Below are 12,196 nucleotides of genomic sequence, written 5' to 3'. Positions count from 1 at the left end.
TTTTTTCCAGATGACTAATGGTGTACAAAAACCAGACTCGCTGTCTAAACGTGGTAAACTCGACAAGGAAGGCACCACCGACTCCAGCACCGTGAGCACTCCATCCGCCGACCAGGAGAGCATCCTCAAGAAGGATATCGCCAAGATGACCCCAGAAGAAATTCAACACTTGAAAGATCGCGAACTCGAAGAGCTCAAAGAAGAACAGGAAGCCGTCAAGGAGATAGAGGCGGTCTTCCGGAAGGGCGAAGACGACAAGGAAGAGGTCGAACCCGGCGTTCGCAAAATCAAAGACATCTCCATCGACGATAAACTGGAGACCGAGGAGTATCTCATCATCGAGAAGGAAGAAATCGTTGACACCACCGACCAGGAAGCCAAGGAGGACGAGATGCAGAAACTGGCTCGTGATAGCGAAGAATCCGAGAAACAGCGAAAACTGAGCACGGAAGAAAAAGATATTAAAATCGCCAAGGAAGAGAAGGAAGTAACACCTCCGAAAGAGGAAATGTTGTCTAAGGTAGCCGTCGAACAACCTGAATCCAAAAAGGTTCCCGTTGTGTCGCCGGAAGAAAAAGTTACCACTACAACTGAAAAGAAAGAAACGGGCGAAGAAGAAATGAAAGAGGTCGTCGAATCCCATCCGGAGGAGAAAATATCTGCTACCATGGAATCGGGAGCGACCACCACAGCTCCAACTCTCCCCGAAGATGAACGTATCACGTTGGACGAGATCAAGGAAGACAACGGACAAATCATCGAAGAAAAGCACGTAAAAGAAGAAACGAAAGAGAAGGAGGTACCCATCATTCAGTTACCACCGAAAAGCCAACAAGAGAGTCAATCGAAAATACCACAAGTCGTTGGCATATCTCTGGATAAACAAAAACACATCAGAGATATTGTTAAAACACCCGACGAGGTAGCCGATCTACCAGTCCACGAAGAAGCCGATTACCATGAGTTCCACACAGATGAGAAGAAGAGCAATGAAATTGACGTCCTCAAAGACACTAAAAAATCAGAACCACCATCATCCGAACTTAAACCAACCAAAGACGAAAAACCCATTGTTGAAGTCAAAAAAGAGGACTCGAAGACTGTCCAAAAAGAGCCCGAACAATCAACTACTCTATATAAACACGAAACGGTAACCAAAGAAAAGAAGCTAACCGATACCGAAGCATTTCTTCTCAAAGAGAAAATCCACGAAAGCTTCGACGAAGATTGGGTAGTAGTAACAAAAGACGAAAAAGAAGATGATTTTTCCGATATCAAAGAGCCTGGCAAGGCTCCAACGGACAAGAAAGAGGAAATCAAAGACGTTACGAAAGAAGACCAACAGTTAGATAAGAAAGAGGAATTAAAAGAAACCAAACACGCTGAACAGGATAAACCAGAAGCAGAAGAAAGCGTTAAACAAGAAAAGGCTACCATCGACATGGAAAGCAAAGAAAAAATATCGGAAAGTGAGAGCGACGAGGACTACAATATCCGAAAGGAAGATGAGATTCAGGAATTGTTAGTACATGAACAGGTCGATATCAAACGTCTTATCGAAGAAGCCGATAAGAAAGCATCAGTCGAAGAGGTAGACCAACAAGAGAAAGAGGAAATTGAGACTAAGATCACGAGTCTGAAGGAAGCGCACGAAGAAGTGAAAGATATCGATGAGAAACTGCAGGAACTGAAGAAAACCGTCGGTGAAACCGTCGAAGAGCTCAAAGTAAGCGATTTGATGGCGGAGGCGTCGGAGTCTGAAGAAGCCGCACATGTTCCCATTAAAGAAGACTTGGAGGAAATTGTAAAACTCGACGACAAACTGCAAGAACTGAAACACACGGCTGGTGATTCCGTAGAGATGATGGCGGAGGAAACCGTCCAATCGGAACCTACCACCGAAGAGCAGAAGAAGATATTAAAAGAACTTGATATTGACAAAACGCAACTGGGACGAAAATCCCCATCAGAACGGGAAGAAGACGTCAAAAAGATAGTCGCCAGCGTAGCTGAGGTTCTTAAATCCGAAGCTCCCCTAGAGGAACTTCAGGGAAAGTTGCCATTCACTCAGGAGCTTCGAGAGACCCACATAACTACGCAGGATTCTCCCACGACCGAAAAGGAAATCGTCCATATGGACAGCATTCCACCAATTGAGGAGGAGACCACAGTTATCCCCGAATCCGAAGAAAAGACAGATAAATCCAAGCGAAAAGACCTGCTAGCTGACGCTCGGGAGCTGATGGCCGAATCGTCGAAAATGATTTCCGGAATCAGAGAAAAATCTGAAGAAAAAGACAGCAAAGAAACATCGAAAGACGACAAGGACGAAGACTCCGGTACGGTACATCGCATGTTGGTAACCGCATCTAGTGAAGATGGCGGTGAAGAAATCGAAATATGCCCACCCGGTACTATCACTTTCTCCAGAAGCTCTGAAAGCTCCGGCCGTTCATCACCTGAGCCTTCCCAAAAAACCCAATCTCAGAAATCCTCTATCGTGGAAACAGCTTCAGACACCTTCTCTACAATCAAACAAATTACAGAAAAAGATCTCGAAGTTAAAGAAGACGACGTGTTTGAAGATAAACCATCGGGATTCTTCGAATCCATTAAAGAAACCTTTGGAAGCGTCAAGGATGCCGTGAGAGGCATTACCTCCGATGACGAGTCGAAAGAATCAGCCTCCGACCAGAAAACAGCAACAGAAGATAAATCTAGAGGTTCTATTTTCGATGCAGTAAGTGAAATAGGTCACGAGATTAAGCAGGGCTTCGAAAAGGTCATGACCGAAATATCTGAAGATCTCCATATGGTAGAAGACGTTATCACAACCGAGAAAGACACTGACAGTTTTGGTGATACACCTAAAGAAGATAAGACTGGACTAATTAAAAAAACTGACGAAATAATCGGAAAGAATGACTCTGTCGAAAAAGACCATAAAATAATAGAAAACGGATCAGTGATCCAGAAAGACCTTGCCCACGATGATGATCTTGTCTGTGATCTTCATGCGGCTCAAGAACTTGTACATCCAACAGATGATTTAATTGCCTCCAAAGATAAACATGTCGTTATAGGTGGTGCTGTACATTTTAAAGATGACGAATTTACTACCACCACCGAAAAAGAACACATTTCCAAAGAAAAAGCTTTTGAAGAAGCCACTGGTATTATCAAAGAGACCGAAAAAAGTGCTATTAGTAAAGTCGAGGAACTTATCTCCAAGGATAAAGAAATAGAGCTTACGAAAACCTCTACCGAACATGTGCAGAAACCTGATGATAAAATGCAAGAAACGTTAACCAAAACTGAGCTTAAAGATGATATAAAAGCTCTTCCTGATTTAGAATTAAAACACGATGCCTTAAAAGATCTTCCTGAGGAGAAAACCATCACTGCAGAAGACACTAGACCATCTTTTGATGATATAAAGGTGGTTGGCAAAAAGACTGGTGATCATATTGATCAAAAATTGACCCAACTGGAAGAAAAACTAGTCGTAGAAACTAAAGATATAAAAGATAAGACAATTTCAGTAATTCCTGATAGCGTAGCGGCGGGTACAGATTTAGTCGAACCCGATAGAATATCATCAATTGGAGATAAAATTGAAACAATTGAGAAAGAAGTGCGCGAACATGTTATCGAAAGTAAATTAGACAAATTAGAAGACAAAACCATTCATGATGTTCTGGATAAGAAAATTGATACTGATATCAAAGGTACTATCGCTGTAGAGGAGGATGTAAAAGGTATCGGACAGTTTTCTGACAATTTTGGAGATTCTTTGAAAGAATATCAACAAACTGTGGCCGAAATTGGAGCCAAAGATGATGTAATCAAAGAGGTGTCCTTCGTTGAATCCAAAAAGGATAAGATCGACACAAGTCATATTGATATCATCAAAGATAAAGAAGAACAACTTAAAAAAGACGTGGATGCATGGGAACCAAAATTGACTGACATCAAAACAGTGACAGAGAAAGTCGATGACAAAAAATCCGAAGATGCCAAAGCTCCCAAAACGGAAGAGACTGGTTTAGGAACAATGACTGATATCAAGGACCACGTAGTTGAAGACAAAGTAGCAGTAGGAGAGAAAATTGTAGACAAATCATTTGGAGATGCCAAAATTAGCGAAGATATTACGAAAGTAGAAACCAAAATCCATGATATTAAAGATGAATTTGTCCCAACTATCGATAAAATCGTAGAAACCGTGAAGGATGAAAAGAAACTCGAGCAACAAAAGGGTAGTACCATAGATACAACCAAGGATCATACCGAAATTGAGTCAACTGAAAAAATAGGTGCTAAAATCGATGGTACAGATCTTAAAGATAAAACATCTTTCATTGGAGCCATCATTGACCCTATTAAAGACACAATACTAGACGCCAAAGATCACGTGGTGCAATTCGCTGAGAAAATTGAAGATAAATTGAGCAAAACGGAAGAAAAAATTGCTGACGAAACCAAGATTCTTCAAAAAACCGAAGATGACCTAAAAGAAAAAATATCTGATCTTAAAGAACAAATTGTGTCAAAAGTAGATGATATTATCGATTCCACCAAAGAGTCCGCAAACACGTTAGCTGATGAAATTGGAAAGATTGATGATAAGGTGTCTGAGCATGTTGAAAAAACTGAAGACCATTTCGAATCTAAAATAGCTGATGTCAAAGAGAAAATAGAACCTCAAGTAGAAAGTATTGTCGAGTCTGCCAAAGATGCAATTAAAGTAGTGGACCAACAAATAAAACCAGCTGAAGAAAATATAGACACTACATCGGAACAAATCAAACATGATAAAAAAGAGATAAAAAGTGATATCAAAGAAACAAAAACATCCCTAATGGAATCTACTAAAGATGTAGTAGGTGTTCTTGTAGATCAATCCAAAAAAATAGAAGATAAATCGGCAGCTGTTGAAGAAACTAAAAAAATAGAAGACAAGTTTGAAATAATCGAAAAATCAGATGTAACCAAAATAATTGACATCAAAGATCAAGCTATACCGCTTGACAAAGTACTTACTGAAGATATAATAAAAACGACCGATCAACCAAAGCATTTAGAACAGAAACTTGATAAAGAAATAAGTAAACTGGAAGAAAAAGTTACGGAACAATTACCCGAAGAATTTAAAGATGATGACAAGAAGAAAGTAGATGTTGATTTGAAATCAGTAGTCGACCACACGAAAGATGCAGTTTGTACAATAGAAGACAAGCTAACCAAACAAGTTGAAGACACCTTATCTGAAGCAACTAAAATAATGCATACAACTGAAAGAGACTTAGATACTAAAATCTCCGAAATTAAAGATCAAGTATCACAAGCTGATGCTGTTGAAGTTAAAATTATTAAAGATTCTGCAGAACAAATTGAAAAGGTAAAAGCTATTGATAAAGTTGAAGATAAAATTAAGACAGCTGAAACTAAAGTTGGAACCGTGATATCTGACATTAAGGACGAAGCGGTTGATCATTTTGATGCAGTCATCGATTCAAGCAAAGGTTTAATTGATATGATAACTGACAAGTTTGAGAAATTAGAGGAAAAAATAGAAGACAAGCCACATCAAGCAGAACAGAAAATTTCATCACAAATTGATGTTGTTGCTAAAGATTCGATTGGTTCTGAAGACAAGAAAATTGAACCAAAAGAAGACAAGTTATCCGATAAAATAGAAGAACCTCTAACCAAAATAACCGACACCTCAGATATAATTGCATCGCATATTGATAGTGTTATCGATACAGTGAAAGATTCATATGATGTATTAGCCGATGAAAGCAAACAATTAGAAGATAAACTTAAAGCTAAAGTTGATGAAATCGAAGAACAATTAGTAGATAAATTGCCGGAAATTTCCAAAACTGTTCAGAAAGTTGAAGATGATATTCAAACAAAAGTAACCGATCTAAAGGATGTTAAAGAGTCTTTGGTAGCAAAAACTGATGAAGTAAAAGCTATTGCAGATAAATTGGACAAAACTGGCCAAAAAATCGAACAAACTGTTACTGATTTGGAAACCAAAACCACAGATAAAATGCAACAATTAGAAGAAAAAGTGGAAAAACGATATGAAGAATTAAGTGACAAAGTCACAACCAAATTATCCGATGCTTTTAAGGAGGTAGAAAAAATTGAATCAGATCTAACCACCAAAGTAACAGATACTAAAGATGAAATCAAACCGCAGGTAGATGATGCCATCAAACATGGCAAAGAATTTGCGGAATCGCTTCTTGGTAAAACCAAAGATCATGGAGAGGAGGTTGTCGAAGAGAAATTAGAAAAAGTTGAAGATAAATTGAGCAAAGTAGAAGCAGATTTGAAAACAACATTAACTGATATCAAAGAACAAGCTGTATCAAAGATTGACGATTTCCTAGGCTCCACCAAAGACTTCGTAGGATCACTCATTGAAACTAAAGATAAAACTGCTGAAAAGATAGCTGAAGATACTAAGACTTTTGAAGCAACCAAAGACGAAATTCTGAAAGACGCTACAGTATCATTCGCTGATACTGTTAAACAACATGAAGAAAAACTAAGTACACTAGGAGACAAGTTAACCGAAGATATTAAATTAGCAAAAACTGAGATTGAACCTAAAACAGACAAGTTATCTGACAGACCGTATGAAACTGTTGATGGAAAAGAAAGTGAATTATTCGACACAAAAGAAGCTAGTGCTAAAATGGATGATCATACTGTTACTGATGATAAAGCCTCAAAAACTACAGAAATTGCATTGAAGGATGAATTAGCTGCTGCTAAAGACAAAATTGTACCCACTTCAGAACCTACAAAAGAAATCGCTATCACTGATACTATTACGAAATCAGATCACAAAACCGAACTTTCAGAAGATATTCATCTCGGAAAAGGAATAGAATCAGAAGCACACTTTAAACCAACTGAATCAATTGCTAAATCAGAAGAAATAACCGAACCATCAAAGATTGCTGAAGAACTAGGCACTACAGACAAACATGATTCTAAAGATGTAAAAGGGCCTTTCTTCGACGAAGTCAGTAAAGTTGAGATTGAAGCTTTAACTGAAACCCACATGAAAGAAACCAAAGGTCTCCATTTAGAGGAAGTTGAAAAACAGAAGGATGAACAACCGAAAAAAGAAAAGGAGGATATCACAAAATCAAGTGAAAAAGAGGTCCCAGACGAATTCAGTAAAAAAGATGAAAAAGAAGGTGAAAAAACAGTCGATGTCAAGCGTGTTACGTTCGAAGAACAGTCTGATGATATTAGAAGTGATCAAAAAGAGAAACCCGTGGATCATTTTAAGGGTACCGAAAAGATATCTGAAAAAGCAACCTTGGATGAAAAGGAATCTGACGAAGTTAAAATCAAAGACTCAAAAGATATCAAAACGACATATGATGAGAAATTCGATGGAATTCATCCACAAACAGACGAGAAGACGATAGAACATCCTGATCACAGCAAGAAAGATATTACGGAAACACCAGAACAACCTTCTTCTGACCGAGTTGAAACTAAAACCGAACAGAAAACAGAAAAAGAAGAACAAAAAGTAGATGAACTTAGTAAAACCACAGAAGACATTTTAAAAATATCTGAACATATTTCCATTGATAAAACTAAAGAAGGCGATGAAAAGAAGATAGAGAAAGAAGATACCAAAAAAGAAGAAAAGGAGAAAGATGAAAAAATTGAACAACTAATAAAAAGCACCGCAGATGTCACAAAAATACCAGAACCACTCTCTTCTGATAAGGCTAAACCAGCTGATGACGTTAAAATCGAAAAGGAAACTGAAAAAGAACAGAAGGTAGACCAACTTGTAAAAACCACGGAAGATATAACAAAATTACCTGAACAAACCATCCTTGATAAGGATAAACCATCACAAAAAGAAGATCAACAAAAGCACGAACAGCTAGATGATATGAAGCCTGAAATCAAACACGAAATGCCTAAAAAGGAAGAAAAAGAAACGGACAGACAATTACATCATCTATCAAAGAGTACAGAAGATGTACATGATGCGATCGGCTTTGATAAAACCAAACAATCGCCTGAAGGGATGAAATTATCTGAAGAAATTAAAGAATCAATTGAAAAGGATGAAAAACTCAAAGACGAGAAAGTAGATCTACAAAAAAGTTCGGAAGAAATCACAAAAATATCCTTCGGTAAGGACGATACTAAAGCAGAGAAAGAAATAGCTGAAAAAGTTGAAAAGCAATTAGATCATCAACAGAAAGAACCAGAAGATATCATAAAAAAATCTGAAATTGCAACATCTGAAAAAGATAAGCAACTCGATATTCACACTGAAAAGGAAACAATTGATACAGATAAAAAGTCAACTGACGAAGTAAAAAAGAGCACAGAAGATATTTCAAAGTTACCAGAACAAGGTTCCTTGGATAAATCTAAAACATCTGATGAGGTTAAAGACGAGAAGCATCCAATGGAGAAAGAAGAAGAAAAGATCGTTAAATCTGGAGAAATCGCCGTTGAGACAGTGAAACCGCTTGATGCCGTTAAAATCGAGAAAGAACTACTTGAAGCAGACAAAAAGCAAGTTGACCACCTAGAAAAAAGCACTATAAATATCACCAAGATACCAGAACAAATTTCTGAAGCTGTTAAGATTGAGAAAGATATAACGAAAGAAGATATAAAACAAATAGATCAAAAGATCGATTTAGATTTACAAAAGGGCAAAGGAGACCTCGCAGACAGAACCGAACAAATTAAAATGGAGAAAGAGATAATCGAAACAGAGAAAAAACAAGGAGACCAAAAAGTAGATCACGAAAAGAAGAGTTCAGAAGATGTCGCCAAAATTTCTGAAGAGAAATCAATTGATAAGGCAAAGTTGCATGAAACCGAAGTCGAAAAAGGGACTGGTAAAGACGAGACGCCCATAGGCAAGGAGATTGATTTGCGAAAAACTACTGAAGATGTAACTAAATCATCTCAAAATATCTCTGATAAGGACGAATGCAAAATCGAAAAAACTGTTACTGAAAAAGACGAAAAACAAATAGATCAACAAGTACATGAATTATCGAAGAGCATTGAAAATCTGACCGAGATTTCGGAGCAGGTGTCTTTTGATAAGTGCAAGCCATCTGATGAGGTTAAGATCGCGAAAGAAACAATCGAAAAGAGTGAAAAACAAATAGATCAGCAGGTGGATCATCTGTCCAGGAGCATTGAGGATCTCACAAAAATATCCGAACAAGTGTCCTTTGATAAATGCAAGCCATCTGATGAGGTTAAGATCGAGAAAGAAACAATCGAAAAGAGTGAAAAACAAATAGATCAGCAGGTGGATCATCTGTCCAGGAGCATTGAGGATCTCACAAAAATATCCGAACAAGTGTCCTTTGATAAATGCAAGCCATCTGATGAGGTTAAGATCGAGAAAGAAACAATCGAAAAGAGTGAAAAACAAATAGATCAGCAGGTGGATCATCTGTCCAGGAGCATTGAGGATCTCACAAAAATATCCGAACAAGTGTCCTTTGATAAATGCAAGCCATCTGATGAGGTTAAGATCGAGAAAGAAACAATCGAAAAGAGTGAAAAACAAATAGATCAACAGGTGGATCATCTGACAAGAAGCATTGAGGATCTGACCAAAATGTCTAAACAGGTATCATTTGATAAATGCAAGCCATCTGATGAAGTTAAGATCGAGAAAGAAACAATCGAGAAGAGTGAAAAACAAATAGATCAGCAGGTGGATCATCTGTCCAGGAGCATTGAGGATCTCACAAAAATATCCGAACAAGTGTCCTTTGATAAATGCAAGCCATCTGATGAGGTTAAGATCGAGAAAGAAACAATCGAGAAGAGCGAGAAGCAAATAGATCAACAGGTGGATCATCTGACCAGAAGCATTGAAGATCTCTCCAAGATCTCCGAACAGGTATCGTTTGCTAAATGCAAGCCATCTGATGAAGTCAAGGTCGAGAAAGAGACAATCGAGAAGAGCGAGAAGCAAATAGATCAACAGGTGGATCATCTGACCAGAAGCATTGAAGATCTCTCCAAGATCTCCGAACAGGTATCGTTTGATAAATGTAAACCATCCGGCGATTTCAAGGTGGATAAAGAGGTCATTGAGAAAGACCAGAAAATCATAGAAGAACGAGTCGCTCATCTGGAGCACAGCCTCGACGAAGTCTTAGAGCTCGCCAAGAACATATCATTCGATACTTGTTGCATGCCTACCAAGGACTATCAGAAATCAGACAGAGAGGAGGCGTCAACGACGACGGAACGCATCGATTCCAATAAGTTGGCCGATGCGGCTTATTCCCAGAAACCGCCTTCGCCTTATGACGGCAAGGAGAAGGTAGACGCCGAGAAAGACGTGGTGGAAGACAAGAAGAGGGATAAGGAAGAACCGCATGATCAGGATAAATACGATAAAGAAACCAAAGACGTGAAAGTAGTTGCGAAGAAAGAGGAGTCTAGTCTAGCGGAGGCAAAATTAGATGTGATAGATAAAAGTGGTGATAAAATTAGTTCTAAGGATGATGTAGTGTTAGAAGTAAGTTCTAGTCAACTGGATAAGAGCGAGCAAGAAAGTATGGAGAAGAAATCGGTGGCGAAGGAGAGTTTAGGCCTGAGCATAGCTGCGGAACCAAAGAAACTGTCGATATCCGACGTGGAAATCAGTATTAAAACGGACACCAAAACAGTCAAAGACGCCAACCAAGCCTTCTTGGATAACGAACGAGTGGGAGGAACTACTGATACGTGTGATGCGAAAATCTATATCAGACCTGTAGAGCAACTTCCAGCGACTACCACCGCATCCACCTCATCGACCTCGCTTCCTTCTCCGAAACCGACGCAAGAGCAGTCAGGGAGAACCACTCCACCCACGGTTCCAGCCAGTCCCATCGGCAGAGATATGAAATCGCCATCGTCCAGAATGGAGGGAGGACTTAGCGAACAGACTGAAACTGATGACGACGATTTAAGCACCAAATCGCAGGTGGCCCACTCTCAGTCGGACCTAGACGAGCTGGACATGAAGATGGACCCCATGAGCATGTCCTTCTACGGTTCCCTACCCGGTGATGTGCAGGAGACCGTTCCTGCGACTCACCTCTATGAAATCACACAGGCGAGGTACAGGAGTGCGGCATTTGATGAAGGAGAGATTGTAACCAAGGCCGAAGAAATCGATCTCATGTCAGCCAGCTTTATTGGTAAGTTTTAAAATAAGTAAAACGGTCCTTAGGTGTAAGGAAAGACGATTGAAGCATAATTTTCTTAAATATAACACATAAGCTGAAAAGTCCTGGGTGAAAAGTGAAAGAAAACGAGTTTTTTGTTCAAAATTGGCTTTATTCATCAAGGTAATATTCATCATGAGCCACACAATCATTTCAGTGCCGCTCTAACATTTCAATACCACCTTTGTAGGACGATTTATCTTATGCTTCAAAATAAGCCTGTCACCAGTTACTGTCTACTCAGATGACGATCGTTTATCGAGGCCAAAATTACAGTTTGTTCCATTTAAACATGGCCAAACACTGCTCAAAATCAACAACACGTTCTTGTTTATGGTCAACAGTGAACAGACGATGCACCCTCTTTGAACAGAACTTTCTCATATTCAAATGCTCATTCAATACAAAACCAACACGTTCTTTTGATATCTTTATATCGATATCGATGTATAGATGTTAACTACTCACGCAACTTCACCTTTCGTTTTTTTAAGACGATTTTGTGGATTTTTTTGATATTCTCTGGTGTTACCAACTCATTTGGACGTCCACTGGTAATCATCAGTGTCTCTACGACCACGTTTGAAATCAGCAAACCAACGTTTTATTGTTGTTTCTGATGGAGCAGAGTCCTTGTAACATTTTTCAAGCAATTCCTTCACTTAAATGGCATTTTTTCTATCAAGAACAGTGTAAAATTGTTTTTGATCCATTGTTTTGAAAATAATAAGAAAAAGTAGTGACACTCTTAGCACAGCATCTCGCAAACTCATGTGTAGAATATCATGAAATTTTAACAGCTTTCTTTTGAAGGTTAGTACTAAAAGCGGTGAATACAATAAAACTAGCGCCATCTATGCGTTAGGCCCGTGACTTCTCAGCCGTTATGTTATAATCCACAATTTTACTCATTTATCTTTCCAACATCTTTA

The 12,196-nt window shown here is 38.7% G+C and overlaps 1 protein-coding gene across 1 annotated transcript in view; it reads left to right on the top strand.

The window, feature by feature from the left end:
- futsch (microtubule-associated protein futsch) overlaps window positions 1–12,196 on the top strand; it is a 135,232-nt gene that overhangs the window by 118,121 nt on the left and 4,915 nt on the right. Inside the window, exon 9 of the mRNA XM_076403437.1 lies at window positions 11–11,237. Within this exon, the coding sequence (XP_076259552.1) occupies window positions 11–11,237 (11,227 nt within the window). The remainder of the gene's footprint in view (window positions 1–10; window positions 11,238–12,196) is intronic.

Source organism: Rhynchophorus ferrugineus, unplaced genomic scaffold, assembly GCF_030347505.1.
Source record: "Rhynchophorus ferrugineus isolate W39M unplaced genomic scaffold, kcgeb_rfMv2 rfM4, whole genome shotgun sequence".
Lineage (NCBI taxonomy): Eukaryota > Metazoa > Arthropoda > Insecta > Coleoptera > Curculionidae > Rhynchophorus > Rhynchophorus ferrugineus.
Note: the sequence above shows the minus strand (reverse complement) of the source record. Positions and strands in the feature narration are given on the sequence as shown.